Source organism: Aythya ferina (assembly GCF_964211825.1).
Source record: "Aythya ferina genome assembly, chromosome: 15".
Classification (NCBI taxonomy): Eukaryota; Metazoa; Chordata; class Aves; order Anseriformes; family Anatidae; genus Aythya; species Aythya ferina.
Window position 1 is genome coordinate 2,741,447 of NC_140314.1, and position 22,369 is coordinate 2,763,815.

General features: G+C 60.7%; 2 protein-coding genes across 2 annotated transcripts in view; one reads left to right on the forward strand and one right to left on the reverse strand.

Moving 5' to 3' along the window:
* Positions 1-22,369, reverse strand: part of SLC5A10 (solute carrier family 5 member 10) — a 36,083-nt gene that overhangs the window by 3,751 nt on the left and 9,963 nt on the right. The window contains exons 8-11 of the mRNA XM_084536877.1: positions 21,111-21,316; positions 19,184-19,319; positions 1,522-1,629; positions 1,163-1,313 (exon numbers count right to left, since the gene is read on the reverse strand). Of these exons, the coding sequence (XP_084393003.1) occupies positions 1,163-1,313; positions 1,522-1,629; positions 19,184-19,319; positions 21,111-21,316 (601 nt within the window). The remainder of the gene's footprint in view (positions 1-1,162; positions 1,314-1,521; positions 1,630-19,183; positions 19,320-21,110; positions 21,317-22,369) is intronic.
* FAM83G (family with sequence similarity 83 member G) lies at positions 5,092-21,195 on the forward strand. Its single transcript, XM_084536876.1, has 5 exons — positions 5,092-5,952; positions 11,521-11,688; positions 15,398-15,522; positions 16,274-17,702; positions 20,633-21,195. Exons 1-5 carry the CDS (start codon positions 5,458-5,460, stop codon positions 21,050-21,052), a joined length of 2,637 nt encoding a protein of 878 aa, XP_084393002.1. The 5' UTR covers positions 5,092-5,457; the 3' UTR covers positions 21,053-21,195.

Sequence of the window (22,369 nt, forward strand, 5' to 3'; positions counted from 1 at the left end):
GTGCTGGGCGGCCGCCCCTCGGCTCGCAGGACGCGGGGCATTGTTTCCCCGGCCTCGCCTCGCTGCTGAGCAAGCAGAGGATGAGCAAATCCCTTTTTCTTCTGCGTGGAGCTGGACAGGACATGCCCGGCATGAGGATGCTGAGGGGTTGGACCGGGGCTGCTGGGGAACCACCCCAAGCCTTGTGTCCCCGCGCTGGCCCTTGGAGCTCAAGCAGCATTTTTTCCTCCCCGGAAGATTTCTCGTTTGCTGTACCCACAGCCAGTGCTCAGCTGTTTCTTGAGCACCTGTGAAATTATTTCCAGGCTCCTGTGGAAGTACGGGCACTGTTTATAGACGTGTTGTTCCAAACTGCAGGGAATTAGCCTGAGAAAACGGCTGTAGAAATTTGGAGCAATCCTGGGAGAACCCTTGGCTCCTGCCCAGGGTGGGCGAAGCCCATTGCAGACATCCATCAGCCACCCTCCCCAAAGCCCCCGCGTTATTTTACCCACCTTTATGGGCACAACCACCAGTTCCTCTGCCCACTCACTGCAGGCGGCTTGACACCTTCCCACCCCCGGAGATGTTGGGGGGTGGGGGGGTGCCAAAAATCACCCTCCCACAGCCTCCTGCCTCGCATCACCGCACAATCAGGGCCGGAAAACCCTCCCCAAAGCCCCAGCCCAGCCGAAGCCCTGACCCAGATTTCCTCCTTGTCATTGCCTCCTGCTCAGCAGGCCCCGTGCTGGGCATGCCCCGGCGCTGAGTGTGCTGCCCCGAGCACGGCACCGCGGGCGGCTGCACGGCCCCGGGCACCCCCCGGCACCGGGCTGGGGGCCAGCACCCGACACCCCCCAGGGGCACCCCAGGCTTGTGCCACCCAGTGCCACCTGGCGACGTGGGGCAGTGGCTGAGCCTGGCCCCTCCGAGCTCGTTTTGAGGGCACAACTCAGCCTTTCCAAACGCTCCCTGAGCCCCATCTGCGTCTCCAGCGCTTCCATCCATAAAATAATGTGAGGGTTTTGTTTCCCTTCCGCCACCACAGCGCCTCGCAGCCGGGCTGAGCGCAGCCTCCCAGACACAAAGGCAGATCACAGAGGGCTGGACTGGCCCTGCCGGTCTCCCCGAAACCCTGGGTGTCCCCAAAACCCTTGGTGTCCCCAAAACCCTCGGTCCCTACCTGCCCACCAAGAGCAGCTCCTTCTCGCCGGCCCCCGGCCTCAGCCTCCTCCAGATGTCCATGGTGAAGAGGGTGCTGCTGCTGTTGAATATGGAGGTGAGGGAGGACATGAGTGCAGCCATCATCACCGCGATCATCAGACCCCGCAGCCCTGTGGAAGGAGGGAACATCAGCCTGTGGCTGGGTACAGCAGGAAGGATGGCCCCAACCATCCCCTCTGCACATCCACGGGGGCACGGATGGGGTTTGGGGACACCCAGCGGCACCAGGACCACCCCCATCCCCTGGCTTTGCTGTTGGGGGTCACTGGGGAAGGGGCTGCGTGGGCAAAAACCCTTGGGAACAAGGTCACGACCTACCGCTGGGCATCAGCTCCACCACCAGCTTGGGGTAGGCGATGTTGGAGCAGCCCACGGCGGCCCCGCACACACGGGTGCATTCCTCGGGGTCCACGCAGGCCACGGCATCTGGGGGACAGCAAAAGGTGAGGATGGAGGCAGGTGAAGCTCCCAGAGCGAGCCAGCACCCTCCAGCATCCCCCAACCTCCCTCTCCTCCTGCGCCCATCCCAGCCCCGAGCACTGTGCCCAGGCTGGATCTCACCACGCAGAGCCCTGCCCGCATCGAATCCCACAACAGGCACCCCAGGGTGGCCCCAAAATCCTGCCGGGATCCTTGGCCGTGGCTGGAGGAGCACAGGGCAGGCAGGTTTGTGCACCGTTGGGGCAATTACCTCCAGCTGGGCAGCACCCACAGCTCCCCGCAACGCTCTCGGCAGCGCGCCAGGACCGTCAACGCCCAATTACTTATGTGCCTCAGTGGGTGTTGAGGCCTTTTTTTATTGTTAGGCTCATAAAATATTGAAATGGATGGAAATGAACGTCGGGCATAAATATTAATGGCCCGGCTGGCTCTCGGGTCAGCCTCCTCTCCCCGAGGAGCACGGGGACGTGCACGAGCAACCCCGGCACGAGCCTGGCTGCGGGGTTCATAGGTAGGAGAGGATGTGCTTGAAGGATGTGATAGGAAGAAGAAGGGGATATGTGCACCCCGTTTCTCCCCACTCTTTTCCTTTGGGTGCCCCCTTCCTGCACTCACACCCTTGCAGACCCCGTGGGCACCACACAGCGGTGTCTGAGCTGCAAACCCTACAAAGGGAGCAGGACCCGGGCTTCCCCCCCAAGCTCTGCAACGCTGAGCAGGGCACGGACTCAGCCCGGCACAGCAGGAGCAGGCTGCAAGCTGGTTTTCCACCTTTCCCGGGGCTTAGATCAGCGCCGGGCCCCTGTCATCCAGCAGCTGTGAGTAAAGCTGCCGTCACCGCTCCGTGCCTCGGTTTCCCCCCTCGCCAAAACACCACCTTGCGCCCGGCTCCATGCAAATGCCGCCAGAGCTGCGGGTGGAAGCTGCTCCCGAAGGCAAAGCAGCGTCTGGGTGCTGCAGCCCCGAGCAGACACCCGCCGGGGCTGGGTGCTGCTGCCAAAAACCCCTCGGTGAGCCCCGACAGCGCGGGCAGCGGAGCCCAGCCTGGCAGAGCCCAGCGTCGCACCCTGCTGCATCATGAGGCCCTCTGTTAGAGATGGGAAATTAATTAGGAGCTTGTAATTAACGCTTCCCTCTGCAGCTGGGAGGAGCACGGTGCCAGCTGCGGGGCAGAGCCAGGCTGGGGGAGCTGGGGCACAGGGAAGGCGCTGCCCGGCCTGGGGAGCAGGGACAGGGTGAGGATGGGGACCGACCTGTTCGGCCGCAGCGCCCTGTCCCTGCAGGGGGTTCAAAAGGAGCTGAAGGCTCCTTACCCACACCAGGGTAAATCAGGATATGTAGGAAAACACCAAAATAACGAGCCCGGCTAGCGCTGAGCTCAGCGCGACGCAGTCATTAAGGGTGGCCCGCAGGGGATTTTAAGGGAAAGAGGAGAGAAAGCGCAGCCACGGCGTCACACCGCGGTGCCAGTCCCTTGGCCCTGCAGCTCAGCCAGGCCATGTGCTGTGGGACGCCCACCCGTAAGCAGCTCTGCCACCAGCTCAGGCTGTGACCTACCCCTCCACGGGCTCCCGCTGTCCCCCTACATCGTGTCCCCAAGTAGGAGCTGGATCTGGTGAAGCTCCAGGCCGTGGGGCTCCGCGGTCCCAAACCCGCGGCCAGCACCGTATGAGCCATCACGGCGCGGCACCGATGCGACGCCGTTCCCCTCGTGCATTAATTCTGCCGTGCAATAAATCATAATCGCGCACACACCCCGCTAAAGAGACCGCAAATCTCCCTGCACAATGGCTGCCATACAATGAGGCACGGGGCAGACGGGGTGGAGGAGCTGGGTCCGTCCCCAGCACGCTCCCAGCCCCGGTCCGAGCATCTCCATCGCGTGTCTCCGTCCATGCACCCCAGCAACGAGAAGGGTTTAGGGGTGAAAGTGCCCTCCCAGGACAGCAGGAGAGGAAGCAAGAAATGGGCAGAATGGGAAGAAAGGCTCGGGTTTGTCCCCAGCACCCTGCACGCCTCGTTCCCCAGCCCACATCCCACCCCTGGGAATTCCCCACGGCATTCAGAGGCTCTCCATAAACCCCCAGCTCCCTCTGAAACGCCTCCTGAGCCAGAACCCAGTGGGACCCACATGTTTCCCTTCTCCCCGTGTCCTGTCCTGACACAGGGCCGTGGTGTCGCCCCGGATCAATGCCCTGTGCCACCACTCCCCCTTCCCAAACAAGCCACAAACCCAGCACGTGGCTTCTTACCACAGGCACGGGGCTGATTCTGCCCAATTCCCATGTAAGGGGACAAAATCCCCCATTTCCCCCAGGTCCATTATTACAGCCTGAAGACGAACAACTTGACACGATCTATTTCTGAGGAAGCCACGCTGGAATTTTCCCCCTTTCTGCGTGTTTCCCTTTCACCTTTCCAGGCCCTCCCTGGGCTCCGTGCCAGGGACAGCATCGGGGCAGCAGTGCCGTGGGGTCGGGGCAGCCGGGGTGACACTGGGCTCCAGAGGGGAGCCCTGTGACGGGCAAGCAGGAGGCTTTGCCTTAGGATGCTGACTCAAGCGGGGCTCTCATTTACACGGCTGCGAATCCAGATCAACTGCACCGAAGTGGCGGGGCGAGACGCAGCCCGTGGCGTTTTTCCTTTCTCGCATCGGCGCGAGGCTCTGACCCCGATTCCTGAAATTCATCTTTGCCCGGGTTTCCGAGTCAGAAGCTCCACGTTCCTGGTTTGTGCTCAGCGGCTGACGAATGCAGGGGTGGTTTCATCATCTGCCTCATGGCTCTTATCGCTGGCTGCCGCAGCAAGGTCTGGTGTGTGACCATGTCCCTGCTGCGCACCCTGCCCCAAGCCGAGGAGGTTTCCCCACGGCTCCGAGCTGCTCCCTGCTCTGGGGGCTGCCGTGCCTGAGGCAGGAGGGGTTAAACACAGGGCAGGGACACTTTGCTGGAAAGCAGCGCCTTGCCAACACACACATGGGGTTATCACAGGGCAGAGCTGCTGATTTTTGGGGACACCCCCCAGCAGACTCCCCAACAACCACTCGGGGACCCCAGCACGGAGCGGAGAGGCGAGCACAGCACCATCCGAAAGAGTTAATGCCCGAACAAGGCTGGGAATGTGTGAAGCAGCATGTGACTGCAGGTGGGGCAGGGCGGAGCGATGAATCACTCCTCTGCTTTTCCTCTTTTCACTTCTTGCTCTTACCTGTCCCGCCGTCCACCCGGCACCGCGCGCGGGCAGGAGCCGGAACAGCCCCGCTGCCGGCCGGGGAGATGCACGGGAGGCTGGCGGAGACGCCGGCTGCCACCAAGCCCACCACCGACCCACTTCTCCAGCACCGATAGCCAAAGAGAGCGGCCAGGCCAAGAATCCCAGCCTTCTGGTGCCCCCCGTGAGGCCTTTTTGTTTGTTTGTTTGTTTTCGTTTTCCTTTTTTTTTTTTTTTTGGCTCTCTCGGAGGATGAGAGGCGCGTGGAGCCGGAGGTAGGCGAGGCTGCGGAGCCGCGTGTGCGCAGGGCACAGATCCACCCAGGTGGGGACCGCAGTGCCCCCCGGCTTCACCCTGCTCCCCCCAGACCCAGCAGCAAACCAGAACCCAAATCCCTGAGAGAACAGAGCCTCAGCGGGGCAGGAGCCGGCCGAGAAGGGAGCAGCGTCCCCAGGGCTGCGAGCTGAAGCGGGGAGGGCGAAGCAGAGCGAGTCGCTTATGCAAAGACTGGGGAGTAATTAATTCCTTCTTTATTGCCGACACCCGGCACTCGCCCAACGGACCGAGCTCCCTCCGGAGAAGGAAGCGGCGTGTCGGGGCACCATGGCTTTCTCCCAGGTGCAGTGCCTGGACGACAGCCACGTCAACTGGAGGTCCAGCGAGTCCAAGCCTGAGTTCTTCTACAGCGAGGAGCAGCGCCTGGCCCTGGAGGCGCTGGCCTCCCGCGGCCCCGACGCTTTCTACGAGGTCCTGAAGAAGGAGAACATCAGGGATTTCCTCTCCGAGCTGGAGCTCAAGAAGATCCTGGACACCCTCGAGACCTACGACCCCGGCTCCGAGTACATCCCGCGCCACGGCAGCAGCACCGGGGAGAGCGAGGGCGACGGCGACAGCCAAGGGGACGAGCAGGGGGTGGCCCCGTCCCTGGAGTACTGGCCGCAGAGGTCCGACCGCTCCATCCCCCAGCTGGACCTCGGCTGGCCCGAGACCATCGCCTACCGCGGGGTGACCCGCGCCACCGTCTACATGCAGCCGCCCATCGAGGGGCAGGCGCACATCAAGGAGGTGGTGCGCAAGATGATCTGCCAGGCTCAGAAGGTGAGGTGCGCCCGGGGACCGGGTTGGGATCTGCCCCGGGCTGTCCTGCTTGAGCCCGGATCCCCAGGTCCTGCTCAGCCAGGCGGTCCCGTCCTCTGCCCAAGCCGAGGCATCGGGGTCAGTCTTTGTGTTTTTTTTCCACGTTCGGTCAGAATAACTGATATTTAGGGATTAGGTTTCGCTGAAAACGATGCTGTTGGTCTGGTCTGATGCACCCCAGGAGCAAAATAATTCTTTCCATAGCCACTGCGGCAGCTTTGCTCATCCCAGGGTCCCCACGGGGAGAACCACAGGGCGGTAAAAAGGGTTGAGGTGGTTCCTAGCTCCGAGCCCACAGTCCTGGCCACCCCACGATCCTTATTCCCAGAGCACGGTGCCAACGCACGCAGCAACACGCAGGATCTGGAGGAACTGAGCTCAGCCCTGGGGCAAAGCAGCGACAGGCACCGGTCTCACAGCAGCACGTATGTGAGGGTCGAGGCTGGCTGGTGAGTGCCACGTTGCTCCATGGTGGCCTCATCTGGGCTTTAGGATAAAAGCTGGCGTGCAGGACAAGCCCCAGGAGATGCTGAAGGGAAGCAAAGCCCCTTTTCGGGGTGGGCTTTTGGTTGAGACCTGTCCTGCCCGTGGCAGCAAACCAAGGAACAGAGATTTGGGCTGGATGAGCAATGGGGTCAGGCTGGTGGCACAGGCAGGAGGACAAGAGAAGAAGGTGGTGGCATGCCTTGAAGGCCAACAGTGCTGGGCAGAGGACCCTGGTGCCCCCCAATGACCCGGTCCCAGCTGGGTGACATTTTCCCCACTGGAAGGACTTTGCGGTGAGCTGCATCCCGTCTGTATGGGAAGGCAGGGCTGAAGCCTCGTCAAGCTTCGTGCGTGTAGGATGGAGGAGGAAGAGACCTCCCCCATCACAAACAATGTCTCATCTCCGGGTCTTTCCAGCTGCCTCTGCCCCAGCTTTGCCAGCTCCTGCCCGGTTTTGCTTGCTCACTGCTTCCCCCACGCCAGCAGCACCTCCTGAGTCACGCCTGCCTCCCTCCTCCTGCACGGCTGAGTCAGGCTCTGCCCCCGGCACCGTCCCCACCTCCCCTGGGAGCATCTCCAGGCTGCAGGGACGTGGCCGTGGCTGCTCTTGGCACCGTCCCCGCGGCGCCAGGCTCTGTCTCCCGGTGGGATGGGAGCTGGGGACACTGGCGGTGGCACGCAGGAGCTGGTGGCTGCTCCCTCAGCAGTGCTGGCTGCCCGGGTGTGTAGGGGGGAGATGTGGGGTCACAGACAGGGGAGGAATCCTCCAGGACAGAAAATTTGGTACAGCAGATAAAGAGGAGCCTGGAAAGCCAAGAAACACAAGCGATAGCCCTGCCACAAATGGGTTGAGCTTCAGAGGCTTGAGCAAGTCCTCACCTTGCCTACAGCCCCCCAGGAGATGCAGGGATGAGCACAAGCTTCGAGCCTGCTGTCTGCAGGGTCCGAGCAGAGCAGGAGCTCTGGGGTTTGGCAGATGGGGCTCCTCTGAGCCTCCTAGCCACGGATGGGGTGGCTGAACCTGGGGGCTTGGTGCTGAGCCCCGGTGACCGCTGTCGTAGGCGCTCCTGGGCACCCCAAGACTTCAGCTGAGGCTGGCGATCCGTGGAGGTGACAAGGTTAGGCTGAGGAAGCCAGGAGCAGGCACAGGGAGGGTCCAGCTGCCACCCTGGCAGTTGGCACAGAGGTTGGCCACACACCTCTTGGGTCGGGTATCACCTCCCCGAGGAGGTCCCTTGGTGCCGGCCGCCGGTGGAGATGTTTGGCCACCACGCAGGCTGCGCTCGCACAGCAGAGAGGCAGAAGGTGCCAGGAGAGCCAAGGAAAGTCCAGAGCCCACGCAAGCATCGCTGGCACCGGGCAGCCTCCTGGCAGCTCAGAGCCCAGCTGAGGGAGCCGGGATGCGAGGCCGCTTTGATGGGGAGGACGAGCCCATTTGTGTGCAGGAACAAAGCCAAGCGCCGCCGAGTTCAGAGCCTTGGCTTTATTCTGCAAAGAGGCAAATCCAGGCGAGCTGGAGCAGGGGATGCAAATGATCTCCTCCTCGCTGTGGGAAGAAAAGGGTGAGCAGAGAGGCAGGATCCTGCTGCCACGGCCGCGCTCTCACAGCAAATCCTCGGGTCTGTGGGCAGGGATGCAGCACAGCACCAAGCACCCCGATGGAGAGCTCCCCTGGGTCTGCCCCGGCACGGCCAGTGCCCTCAATACAAGGCTCCGGTGGCTGCACAGCTCACGGGACTGCTGGGGAGGAAGGTCTGCCTCCTCTCCTCTTCTTCGCTAGATTTTGGCTCGCTCTGACCAGAAACCAGACCAGGCTGAAAACACCATCCTCGGCTAAACACTGCCGGAGACACCGGCGAGCCTGACCTCTCCGCTCCAGAGGTTCCCAGTTGGGATTGTGGTGATTTAATTACCCTCAGCAACTTCCAGCGAAGGTTGGGAGGCCCTATTAATTACTGTTTACAAAACCTTCTGCCATTCCTGGATGAAAGGGTCGACAGGGGAGAGCAATTATTAATGTTACTTGTCCCACCTCTCCCTCTTCCCAACGCGCTTCCTCTAATTGTGCGTTGGTGCCTGCCTAATTTATTAAATGCCCACGTGGGGCACCCCAAAAGTTATTATCTGATGATTCAGAGTGACTTAATAAAGAGCTGCAATTTCCTCTATAAAACATGATCCTGCAGTTTGTGTGCTCATCAAAGCAGCTCAGAAGGACCCAACATCACCTCCCTGCGTCCCAGGCGATGCGGTGCTCGGGGTACCAGCAGCAGATCTTGGCAGCTCTGGGAGCCCAGGAAGGAGAGCATCCAACCATGGATCCGGGGCCTGTCTCCTCTTCTTCGTCTGGATGAATGGCAAAGGGATGGGAAATCTTCCTGGGATGATGCAGTAAGGGCTTTGGGAAGAGGTGCTGCTGTCCCACTGCCAGGGCTTCCCACAGCCACCTTCCCCTGGTACCCAGCATTGGTACCGGGCTCTGCACCAGGAGAGGGCACGGGATGAGGGCTGGCAGGCTGCGAGCACAGGAGGGCAGCTGGATGCAGGGATCGAAGGGAATGGCACGGGATGGTGCTGCTCCGGAGCACGCAGACCTCTGTTCTCTGCAGGTTACATCCTGTGCCTGGGCTTGGCCCCGACCCAGCCGATTCCAAGCAAGGAACAAGCACGGGCAGCCCAGGAGCAGATTTCACCCTTGGGGTCCACGGATGGTCACAGCACGGGGAGCGTGGCCAGGGCTGGCCATGTCCTGCTGGCCCATTTTGCGCCCGGGCAGTGCCTTGGCACGCTGGCCTGGCATCCTGGTGACAAAGCCAGGCCAAGCGTGTCCTGCAGGCAAGACACAGCTGAGGGCAGCAGAGGCACTGAGCGGTGATAGGAGGCACCAGCCCAGCAGGAGGAATTGTGCTGAGCGTGTGGGCACGCACCGAGAGCCTGCCCAGGGCAGGTGTCCCTGCTCACCATCCCCAGCAGGAGCAGCGATGGGACGTGGGGACATCACCGCACCCTGCACAGCACCGTCCTGCCCGCAGGGCATCAACCACAGGAGGAAGATGGCACTTTCCTCCAAAATAAGGGCCAGACCCAAGTTCTCCTGGAGAAAACGAGGCGCACAGCGACGTGGCCAAGGCCAAAGAGTGCTGGTGTCAGCAGCAGGAGCACGGCTTCTGCCCCCAAACCGGCCCATCCGAAGCGCCCAGGCAGGGACACGATGTGTGGGGTCGGGTGTCCTCACCCGGGGCTCAGCAGGCAGCACAGCTCCTCTGGGGTGCTGGGGGCAATGAGGAGAGCCAGGGCCTTGACTGTGGGGAGCAGCTTTGATGGCATCGGTGAGACACCTGGCCTTCTGCCTCAGTTCCCCCACTGGGACAGAGAGGATGTGCAGAACTCCGGGTGCGCTGAGGAACGAGGATGCGTCCTTCCATGGCAAAAGCTGTCAAGTGCTCGGGGAGGATAAATGGGAATTCAGCTAAAAATGGGAAGATAGCAGCAGGGTGAGGACTGGCAGAGCCACCAGGTCCCCTCTGGAACCTCCCAAAACACCTGAGCACAGCAGAAGGAGCTGAGGTGGCCGGGGTGGCACCGCTGGTGGCCCAGACTGGGGAGGGGGCGCACGGCCTCGCTGCTCACCCCGCCGCAGAGGAAGGGAAGAGCCAGCAGAGTCACAACGCACAATTCTCCTCCTAATTAGAGCTCTCCGCCTCCTGTGGCACACAACTAATTAAAAGGCAGCTCGGCGCTTTGAGAAGCCCAGACTGGACGTGCCTGGGTGCGCAAGCACCCGCTCCCTTCCCTCCTGAGCAAGCAGCGTCTCGGGGTCCCCTCGTGTCACCCCACGGGGTGCCTGTTCCCGTGCCACCAGAGCCCTCCAGGAGCAAACCCCAGCTGCCCCAACACAGGACACCTCCAGGGGGGTCCCATATGGTCACAGCCACTCCGAGCAGGAGGAGGCACACGCGGCTGCAGGGCCATCACCACCCTGCCCTGCGCCGCCCCGCGCTGTCACAGCCGATGCCATCGTCAAGAAGAAAGGACCCGTGGGCGTGGAGCGGACTTTGGTGCCCGCAGAGGCATTCCCAGAAGAAGCGCAGCGCGTCCCACTGATGCATCTCCACATCACGTGTGGGACTCGCCCTGGCCACGGCAGCAGACGCCCAGGGTACAAAGGCAGCTCCGGCTTTCAGGGGACGGTGACGCTGCCTGTGCCGAACCAAGCTGCTGGCTTGGACGGGTGCTGTCATCCCAGCTCTGCCTTTGCACAGCCCGGGAGGTTTGGGGGGGCTGGAATGGCCAGAGCACGCTCCCAAAAATCAACAGCAAGGATCTGAAACAGCAGCTGGGAGCTGCGCACAGCCAGCGACTTTTGAGCAACCTCATCAGCGCGCAAACAGGCCAGTCCTAAGGGTACCACGAGCCGCTTCGGCTCCTGAACGCACCTCAGGGGTGTCTGGATACTTCCTACCCGTCTCAGAGCCACTTTCAGCTGGTTTTGTCCCTTTTCTCTCCATACAAGCACATATCAGATCCCCAGAGACAGCAGGCACCCTGGAGCGCACAGGACCTTGCCCCATGTACCATGCCCTCGGACAGACAGACAGACAGACAGGCTCGCTGCATCAGAGGTTTCACCTCTGGGAAACTTCTCTATCAGCAAATAGGGCTGAAGCCTCTGGTGCTTGTTAAAGCCTTGTCAATAGGAACATTACCTTCACCCCTTACCCCTGATGTATTCTTACAAACACTTCACACTACGTGCTGTTACCAGAGGGGTTTGGTGCCAGCAGAGGGATGGGATTTGGGCCTTTTGCTCTTCAATCCTGGGCTGGCCGCTGCCCAGCTCCTTACAGCCCATGGGGAAAACCCCACTGCCGTGGGAGCAGCTTTGGGGCAGAAACAGCTCCGGCTGCATGGGGATGTAGCACCTCCTGGCTTCGGTGCCAAAGACATTAAGATTTAATCCCAGCCTCCAGGGAGCAAGGGAGGTGCTTTGGCTCTCACAGAGGGGTTGGATGTGCAGCCCAGACTCATTTCTCTTCTCTGCAGGTCATCGCAGTGGTCATGGACATGTTCACCGACGTGGACATCTTCAAGGACCTCCTGGACGCGGGTTTCAAGAGGAAGGTCGGCGTCTACATCATTTTGGATGAGACCAACGTCAAGCACTTCCTGCAGATGTGCGAGCGAGCGCAGATGCACGCAGGACACTTGAAGGTAAGGGGGGCCTTGGTCTCAGGAGCCTCTCCACCTCTGGGCTCCGGGGTGATGTGCAGGGGACTGGGACAAACCTGCCTCCAGCTGCAGCTTGTGGGGCTGAAAAGCAAGGGGTGAATTCATGTGATTCCTGCTGAAAGCCCTGCAAGAGCTCCCAAAGAGCTCTTCTTGACCCATGCTGCAGCTCCAAGGCAGTGCCAGACGAGCTAAGTCCATTTATCCCATAGCCAATGCCCAAATCCAACAACAACAGCAAGGAGGGGAATGGTGGAGAGATGAGTACGTGGATTTCCATCCATGTCCCACCACCACGGCTGCACATCCCCAGGGTGCCCGTGGTGCCCTGCACATGCAGAGTAGACACAGGGTGTTGCAAAGCACAGGGACGAGCCCGCGAGCTCAGCTCCTGCTGCCAAATCAGCCAGCAAGAGGCAGGATGCCGCGCCAGGGCTGGATCCGTGCCGTCGCCAGCCCCATCCTGCTCCTGCCCTGGGGACAGGACCAGCAGGAGCAACCACCAGCTGGTTCTCTCGCTTTCGGGCCTTCCCGCAAGTCGGAGGCTGGAATTAAAAAACGAGACTTTCCCCTTTCCCGGGGCCTCCGCCCCAGCGCGGGGCCGGGAGCGGAGCAGGGAGGCGCCCACGCCACCCGCGCCCCGGCGCCTGCCCGGGATGCTCTCAGCGGGCGGCACGACGCCGGCCCCAGCTGGCAGCGGCACCGCGCACGCCGCGGTCGCCCAGCCCCAGAGGCACCAGCGCCTGACTTTGCTCCTGTGCATGAGTCCCGTTGGGAAATTTGGAAGATGGAGTGGCACGGGGAATGTCTGGAAGCGCAGGGCTTGTCCCCTGGCCCCAAGTGTCCCAAATCCCTGCGCCAGCAGCAGGATGGGGCCACAACATGAAGCACAGCTGAGCCGATTGCTCTGGCACGAGGTTTAGCTTTGCACAGACTCCCCCTGTACACACCGTGCTGGGTCTCAATGAGCAGAGCAAGAAGACAGTGATGCTGTGCACAAGATGCGACAAGATCGGGATTATGTTTTAACCCAGATCACGGGTAGCACCTTGCAAGAGCTTCCAGGAAAACTCACGGCATGGCACGCATGCTCTGTGCTGTAAAGAAAACAACCCAGCACCGTGCTCTGCCAAGCCAGAGGCAGATGAAGGGGCAGAGAAACGGTTCCTTCAGTGCTGAGGGGACGCCTGGCCCAGCTGTCCCCATCCCCGGGTGCCCAGGCACTGCAGCACCCCGCAGTTTCACTTTGGGGCTGGCAAACACCCGCGGGCACCGGGCGCCGTGCCCGCAGCTGGGCACAGAGGTTGTGCTTCCTCGCCTGACGTCAGCCGGCTGCACGGATCAGGGTGCCAAATGGCTCGCGGGGAGGCCCCTGCCTGGGCAAGCTCTCTCCAAATTTTCCCCACGGTGAAGGCAAACAGCGGGCTGAGCAGGAACATGCAGGAGCCACGTAATGCCAGCGTGAGCTAGGCTGGAGCGGGGCCATGATGCTGCGTGAGCTTGGGGACCCGTGCCCAAGGGAGGGGACACGGCGGTGGCACTCACAGGCTGGCCCAGCCTCGCACCGTCCCCATCCAACAGGCCTGGTGGCTCCACTTAATTGCTGCTCGGGACAATTAACGCAGCCACAGCTGAGCTTCCCTGGGCTTTTACCCGCGTCCAGGCTCCCCGGAGAGGCCGGTCTCCTCCAGCCTGCCTCCGCTCCCAGACCAGAAAAGCCAGCGCTGACGCACGCCGGGCTGTTCATGCATTCGCAGCCTGCTGGCAGGACTGGAAAAGCAGGAGAACATCTGCAGAGCTCGGCAAATGTCTCGAAGTTGTGACTCGCCACACACCGCTCGTTGCAGCCAGCTTGCTGGAACAGCGTTCGGCAGGGCAAGGAGGCTGTGAGGAAACTAGGGCAGTGGCTGGGAGCTGCTGCGTAAGCCAGGAGATGCTAACGAGATGAACGTCGTTATCTCGGTGCCTTCTGCGCTTTGCAATTAGCGAGCCAGCTTGGGCAAGGCAACCAATTCGTTGAGCAAGGGCAGGTGTTTGGGGCGTGATTCAGCCCCGCCGCGCAGCACCTCTCCGGCTCGGCAGCCGGGCGCACGCTTGTTCCCCCCCCCTTTTTTGGGGGGGAAGAGATTAAATAAACAGATCTTACCCAACTGCGGCGAGGGGAAGGCGAAGGCAGCCGGCACCCTGCTGCCGGGGAGCTTTGTTCCCCTGGGTGTTACCCAAGAAAAACCCAGGCTGCTTCATGCCTTGGTGCGCAGATTTGGCGGAGAGCGAGAGAGGGAGAGGTCGGCGCCGCGGGGATGCTGGCGGTGGGCAGAGGTCCCAGCGAGCACTTGTTTGGGTGCAGCGTCACTGCTGCAGTGCTATCAGCAGCCCCACGAGCAGGAATGGGCATTGCCTCTGCGTGTCCCCCCCATCCCCATCCCCACAAAAGCCACGGGAATCCCCTGGGCACAGCGATCCGAAGGGCACCAGCTGCCAGCCACCAGGCAAAAATGCCAAAGCTCAACAACAAAAACAACAACAAAAATAAAAATCAAATAACTAAAAATACCCAAACTTTGCCACTCAGCATGCACAATTTCCCCGAAACCTGGTCAGGAACTCCTCAGCTTTTGCACCACGCTGCAAACAGCTTCTAATCACTGTCCCTTCTGCTGGGAGGAAGGAGAGAGGAGAGCCCGGGGAAGCAGCTGAGGAAGGCTCCAGGTGGGGAGGAATTTTTTTTTTGGGGGGGAGGGAAGAAATACTTTCATTGCTTTTTTTTGTTTTTAGTCTTTAAAAAAACAGAAGATCTAAGGGCATGACCTAATGCTGACACAGTGCCTTTAGCAACAGCCTTAGCAACATCCCAGCAGAACGGGAGGAATGAGGGCGCTTTCCTAAAAAAAATGTTTTCTCCACACCCAAGGGAGCCCGCTCTGCTGTTTGCTGTGAATGACGCTGTCTGCTCAGCTGCAAAAATGTTTCTTGTCCCTCGGTGTTGAAGGAAAATCACTGAGGCAGCAGAGGGATGGGAGAGCAGCACGGTGCTTGCAGAGCTGGGGACACCCAGCTCCCGGTGGGGTCCCTGTGGGTGCATGTCCTTACATTTCCTTTCCCAATGGTATAAAGATGCTGCCCCACTGTTTTTTCCCACTCACCCCTAAAAACCAGGGTGAGATGCTTGGATTTAGGCACGGAGCAGACCCAAGGCAGAGGACATCGATCCCACTGCCATCGGGTCCACGCGCGCCGTGCCAGGGCCGGCACCATCCCCTACAAACACCTGCAAGCCCCAGCAGGGGAGGAGGGCAAGAATCACCTCTTCCACGGTGGCATTTGCATAGATGGCAGATGGAAAGTGCTCGGCAGCATTATCACACGCTGCTTACCCGCAGTCGTGGGCAGAGCTGGGTTCAAGAGGTAGAAAACACGGTCGGGCGCACGGGGAAAGCAGGAAATTCTTGACACCGGGTCTCTGGTTCAGCGCGTGGCCCTGGGCAAGTTATTTTATCTCTCCATCACTGAGGTCTGCGAGCAGACCGTGAAGAGCATTTCCCACTGCTCAGAGGGGTTGTGAAATGGAAGCGGGGGCCGAATGCTGCTCTGAAAGTCAGCTCGGTGTGGGGCCGGAGCGAGCATGGGGACACTCCTCCTGGTCTCACCCCCCCAGCTCCCGGCCCCGCTCACGGCCCTGCCTTTTGCTTTGCAGAACCTGCGGGTCCGCAGCACGGGGGGGACAGAGTTCTTCACGCGCTCGGCCACCAAGTTCAAGGGGGCTTTGGCCCAGAAGTTCATGTTCGTGGATGGAGACCGGGCCATGTGTGGATCCTACAGGTAACCGGCGGCATCTCCTCCTGCCCACCCTGCAGAGGCATTGCCAGAGCACCAAGAGGGACCTGCATGGTCCAACCCCCAGTCCCTGTCCCAGGCTTGTTCCCCCCACCTAACCAAGGGCACTCGGTGCTCGAGCAGGACCCGAGGGTCCCCACCAGCCCGTGGCCAGGACTTGGGCACCCCATGGGGTCGGTGGGTGCACCGGGTGCTGCTGCCAGCAGACACAGTGATGGTAACACGTGGCACCGAGCGTGGGGAGGGACAAATTCCAAGCCACGGCCAGCACCAGCACTCACACTGACCTCAGATTTTCCTGTTAAACATTTACAACCTGAAGCGTTTTACAGTTTGTCCGAACAAAATCTTGTTTTGGTAGAAATAGGTCGGTTTTCAGCTCTATGGGACAAATTTCATAAACGTGAAAATGAGGCATTCCCTGCTTTCTGGCCAGAACAAAACACAAACACAAATCCCTTTTCTTGACTAACCTAATTTGAAAAAGGAAAAGTGGCCAACCCTAAAGCAAGAAGGCAACTGACCCACACCAAATACCTTCTATTTTCATTTCAAGTCCCAGTGAGCTCAAGACTCCAGGCTTTCATTCCCATCTGGGATGGGAGCTTCTTTTTAACCTCATCAATATTAATTTTTATAGCAAGACCATGTCCTTCCTCACCCTGTTAACTCCCCCAGGGAAGAGCCGTGTTATTTACCAGCGAGCGCTCAGAGTTTCCAACATTTTCCTTTCCAGCTTCACCTGGTCGGCAGCGCGGACGGACCGAAACGTCATCACAGTGCTCTCGGGCCAAGTGGTGGAGGCGTTCGACAAGCAGTTCCAGGAGCTGTACCTCATGTCCAAGGGCGTGAGCCTCAAGTCCATCTCCATGGGCCAAGAGCCCGAGCCCGAGCCCGTAACGCTGCCCTCCGTCGTGCCGGTGACCCCGGCCAACGCCGTGGTGAAGAAGCTGATAAACCCCAAATACGCCTTGGTGAAGGCCAAGAGCGCGGACCAGATCAGCAAGACTTCCTCCGAGAACCAGGACAAAAACCAGAAGACGGACAACAAGGGCAAAGCCCTGCCCGAGGGCCAGGCAGGAGACCGGCACGGCGAGGCGGCTGACCTCTCCCTGCTCATCCACCCCGGCCTCCTGAACCTGGAGAAAGCCAACATGTTCGACTACCTGCCCACCTGGGTGGAGCCCGACCCCGAGCCCGGGAGCGAGGTCTTGGGTTACATCAACATCATCGACCCCAAGATAAAGAACGTGAAGCTCTCGCAGATGAACCGCATCAAAGTCTGCGACGTCTCCCAGGCCAGCGCGCAGCACCGGCAGATGCTGAAGTTCAGGGAGCTGGAGGCCAAGAAGAACTCAGACCAAGAGCCACCCCCGGTGTCCCCCTGTCCTAGACAGACCCCACAGGTCCCTGCAGAAGCTCCTGTGGTGCCCAGCCCCATTGAAGGCAGCAGCTGGGTGATGAATCAAGGGGGGACATCGGCCGCTCCGCCGCTCAGCCACCGCTTGAAGCCACCCGAGGAGACACCCGAGGAAACCAAGCCCCCGGTTCCGAAGCCGAGGACCATCCCTGCTGGAAACCTGGTGACCAAAACCATCGTGCCCTGTGACAGCAGTGCTGTCCCCGATGGGGACACGCAGCCACCACCAGCCGACCCCATGGTTTCAAGGCAGGAACCGAAGGAGAACCCCAATGGGGCCTCACCGGAGAGCTGCCGTCCCCCTCCAGCAGCGGGGCAAGAGGACAGAGGGCCGCCCTGCGCCCACAACGGGCTGGGGGAAGAGGAAGAGGAGGAGGAGGAGGAGTACATAACCCTGAGCGACCAGGAGAGCTACTCCAGCAGCTCCGCCGACCACAGCTACCGCCGCTCCAACGCCTCCTCCATCTCCGACGAGTACTTCGAGGTGAGGGACCGCTACGGGCCCCTCCGGCGAACCAACTCGGACGTCACCCACAACGGGGAGTTCCTGCCCGTGCAGAGGAAGCTCAGCGACCCCCACATCAGCCGGGGCACCTTCCTCAGCCCGCTGGGGAGCCTCCCGTCCCTGAAGCACGTCCGCGCGGAGGACGCGGCCAAGCGGAGGAGCAACGCGGTGGAGATCAGGTGTGTGCTGCCCCGCGCCATCCTGGACGGCAACAGCTCCTATCCGACCAGCTCTGCACAGGTACGATGCTCTGCCACAACCTTCTTGCTGTGTGTCCCCATCCCAGAGGCTGCTTCATCCTGTTGGAGGCTGGTTTTGGTGCCAGATCCTGCGTGCAGAGGTCACACTCCCCATGCAGGGGAGCATCGTCCCCTTTTACCACCACCCAAGAGGTGCTGGTGGCCGGGGAGATGATGGCCATGCCACAGCCCCCCAGGTATCCAGGAGTGCAGAGGGGAGGATTTGGGGGATTAAAAAGAAATCCCGTGGCACAGGCTGTGCCCTGAGCCACACGGCCCCATCCTATCACCCACTAGCGGCGGCACCGTGCCCAACCAGGGACAGGCTGTGCGTGCAGGCGTGTCCCTCTCCGTCTTGTTTTCTGGCTCCTCGCACAGGTGATTAGCATCAAAGCACGGCACTCGGACACGTAATTAGGCGGAGCAGTGCAGCAGGGGCCATCTGAGTGATCTGAGCACGGAGCGATGCCACCAGCTGCTCCCTGAGCTGCTGGGCACGCGGTGTCCGCCGGGCGGGCAGGGGGAGCGCGGGGACAGCCCCCACAGCAAGTGTCACCCAAGGCACTGATGCCACCCGTGTGGCCCCAGCTGAGCCACCAGGTCCCAGCTAATCTGTGTTTACAGGGAATTAACCGAATTAGTCCAGAGTCCGCCCGCCACTCCCTGCCCCAGCCTGGGCTCAGAGCAGGGCTTTGCTTCAGCGCTTGACCTCCCCGCGGAGCTGAGCCCTCGCTGCACGGCTCCTGCAGGAATTTGTCCTGGGCTCCTTATGGAAGGTAATTGAGGTCTTGTAATGGCTGGGAGAGCGAGTGCTCAGCTAATGGAAGCGTGCAGAGGGTAGTTTATCCCGTGTGTAATGACAAAAACCCAAACAGTCCTGGGTTAACGCTGTAGAAACCTCTAATCTGAGGTGAGGTCAGAACAGCAACAGCACAAGAAGGCCCACAGATGGGTCCCAACAAGAGCTTTCCTAGAAAATTCTGCAGCTCTCCACCTGAAATCATCCTTCTCCAGCTCCTGGCCTCCCCTAGAGCTTGGAGTAAAACCATACAACACACTGCAAATTGCTCTTTTTGCTCCCATTTTGGACAGCGTTAGGTATCTCCCACCATCAACCCCACCAAAGCTTCTTATTTTGGGTCCATATTTCTCATATTCAGCTCTCAAGCGCTGTCCTATAGCACGATGCAGACACTACCAGGCTCACTCAGGATGAACACATTTTTCATCCCGTTGAAAAGGCACCACCAGGTTATCCCTGGAGCATTTCAGCGCCCAAATTCACACCTGGATGCTGAGGAGAGTGGCTCAGGCTGGTGCACGGTGACCCCAAGCACAGCACCGGGCACACTCACATCCCCCCATGCCCCTCTCTCCAGCCCCCTGGGTCCTGCAAACCAGAGACCCCCAGAAAATCCCCAGCGCCCCGCTCCCATCCCTCACGCACCCGTTTGCTCGGCTCCTGCAGCTCCGGGTCCTTACCTGGGTACAGGACCCTGCTGATCATCCCCGGCATGATGATGATGAACAGGGGCAGCATCTTCAGGTAGCTGGCCAGGATGGAGCCGGCCTTGGCGTGGCTCAGGCTCTTGGCAGAGAGCGACCGCTGGACGATGACCTGCGGGGAGGCAGGGGCACGGCTGAACCCCCACCAAGCGTCCCCCTCCCCGCCAAACCCCTCCAATGCCTCCCCAAAAAAGTGCCCGTCTGCTCTCCTCCCAGCTCAGCTCCATAGAAATGCTGATAATAAGAGGGCTCGGGCTCTCCCCAGGGATGATCTCAGCACCCAGCAGGATTTGGCTGCTCCTGTGCAGTCAGGAGGGACCAGCGCCAGGTTGGGGAGCTGGTGAAGGCATCATTTAATGCCTCCGAGAGCCAGAGCATGCCAGGAGCTGCAGGAGACACCTGCACCACATCGGGCACGTGGTGCTCAAGGAGGGAGAGGAGCTGGATCCCCCGTAACCTACCCACCTGAGAACATCTCAGCCCACACGAGGACCCCACTTTGTTCTAAGCACTGATTTTAACCAGTCTAACATAACAAACCCCTTCCAACCCGGCACTAACTGCTTCGGTGCAACCCTCCTGGCCAAAATGACCACAGCGCGGGTGCAGAGGTCGCTGGGGTGCCCACCCCAACCACCGGGGTGATGCCAGCAGCACCACGGGGGCACAAGGCATCCTGCACGGCCGGCTCTGCGGCTCCAGCCTGGCCATCGGCTCCTGCTGGATGGGATTTTGCCCCGGTACATCTGCACAGGGCGCTGTTCCACCCCCGGACTGCAGCACCAACATGCCCAGAGACAAGGATCTGGTGACCACAGCCGTGTGCTGAGACCAGCACTGGGATCAACGGTGCTCTGAGCCCTTCTGAGCCTCTTTCCCAGCCCAGGGCCACCCAACGCGGTGCACCCTCGCCTCCTCGCCCACCTCCCTCTCTCCCAGCCCCCCCAAATTTCCCTCTCACCTCGGTGGCCACCTCGGTCTGGGTTTTATGGGCTGCTGGGCACGAAGGCAGCACTTTGGTGATGAACACGGGTTCTGCTGGGAATGGAGACCCAGGTCTCGGGGGCATTGCTGTGGTTGGGGACAGCCCCAGGGTGTCCGAGCAGGGCAGTGCAGCTGCCCTTAAAATGCTGCCTCGCCACCAGGGCGCATGAACCTCCTAGCCCTACCATGTACTGGGCACTCAAAACCTTAAATCGTGGGGGGAGACCTTCCCCAGACAGTGAGACACCACAGGAGTAATGAGCTGTCACCAGCCTCAGGAGGATTTGGGCATGGGTCTTGGGCACCCAGCAGCCAAGGGACTCATCCATGAGGACCAATTTCATGGCACCCAAGCGTAAAGGGGTGTCCATCCAGGGGACTGGTGTCCTTACAGCAACCACAGGTCATTTTTTTTCTCTTTTTCTGCCCTTTAACAAACAGGGGACGCACATCTACCGCTACCTACCCAGGAACCCTGCGGGCAGAGAGCAAGGCAAGGAGGTCTCCTGCTCCCCACCGTGCGAGAAACCCCTGGGGGCCGGCAAGTACAGAGGGGACGGAGCCGAGCCCAAAAAGACCATTGCGGGCAGCCAGCCCTACTGGCAGAGCAAAGCCTTCAGCCCCAGCAAGCCGGCACGGCCCAGCCACCTCTCGCCCAGCAAGCCCAGGGTGGCCGGCAAGCCCCTGACCTCCCTGCCAGAAATCCAGAAGGCAGCCGAGGAGATGAGGACGCCCCTCGGCATCCCGCTCTCCAAGCTCTCCCAGTCCAAGCACCTCAAGAACAAGGTCGTGGCAGCGCCGGGTGCTCCCAGTGACTCCAAAAAGAAGCCCCCCGAGCCCACCAGCCAGAAGGAGCAGTAGGTGAAGCCACGGGTGGACGCGCTGCGACTCGGGGCGGGGGAATAGCGTTTACATTTACCTGGTCGGTGCACCAGTACCACGCGGCCATGATAGACAGCCCGAACGTCATCCCAGTCCACGGCAGATCTCCAGAGACTGGGTCTCGGAAGAGGTGCATGGCATCCGCTCGGGGCAGGTGGCAGGTCGTGTTGGGCACAATCTTGGACGGCACGGCTCTTAAGTAGGCCTCTTCCAGGTTGGGGTAGCCTCCGATCTCATTAAAAGCTGGAAGGCATCATCGGGGGAGGCTGGTTAGAGCCCGGCAAAACCCGCTCGCCTCCGAGCTGAGCTGACAAAACACGCTCGAGGACTCGTTATTGAGAACTGCTGCCCCTCCTGGCCCCCTTCCCACCGAGGGAAGGCTCGCAATCGTATTTTATTCTAGTTATTTAAGAGACTCTTCTACCATTTTGCACAGCAGGTCCCGCGGCGGGCTGCCCTCCCTCGCGAGGGTGACCCACATCCCGGGACAAAGGCTCCTCAAGGGACCCACCTCTTTTGACTTCGTACTGTAAAAGCAACCTGTTATTAAAGCACCCCGGTCCCGAAGCACAGGAAACTCACCTAGGACTATTAAAATTGAAAATTAGCTAGCCTTTGCTTTGACTCGCTGCGGCTCAAGGTGCCTTGGCACAAGCGTCTGGCCAAGCACTTTCTTCCCCTCTGAGCACTCCCCAGCTCCTCCCTCCACCCTTAAGCCTTCAGCTTGAAGTCCAACAGAACAGAAAAGTCCCTTTTCACTGCGTTCTTCCTAGGAAACAGGATCTTTAGCCTGAGCACTGCTCAGGATTACGTGCCAGGAGCAAGCCCCAGCAAGCTCACCCCCGAGCCCTGTGCAGCTGCCTTGGCGTTCCTCCTGCCCTGGGCTCTCCGTGCTCCCCCCACCACCATCTCCCCGCTCTGGGGGGCACAGGATGAGCCCTGCTTCACCCCCCTCTGCCAGAAGTAGGATTTGGGAGCCAGCAGCATCGCTTTTTGGAGGAGGGAGGCTTGGGAGGCACCCACCTTGCTCCCCCTGCCACCCACGCAGCACCCTGGAGGGGGTGAGCGGGTGGGTGGGCGCGCTGGCACCCTGCACCCACTGTGGCTGCTCATGCTTGGGAGAGGAGGGGGGACCCCAGAACCATGTGGGGCTCACAGAGGGGGCATTGTACAGCTCCCTCTGGTGAGGAGCCAGGCTGGGGGGCGAGGAAGGGGCTTCACTAAGGGCTGCAGAAGGTCCCAGCACCAACTGGGGGCTGCTTGTGGAGAGCAAGGCTCTGCGCTCAGACTTGGTTT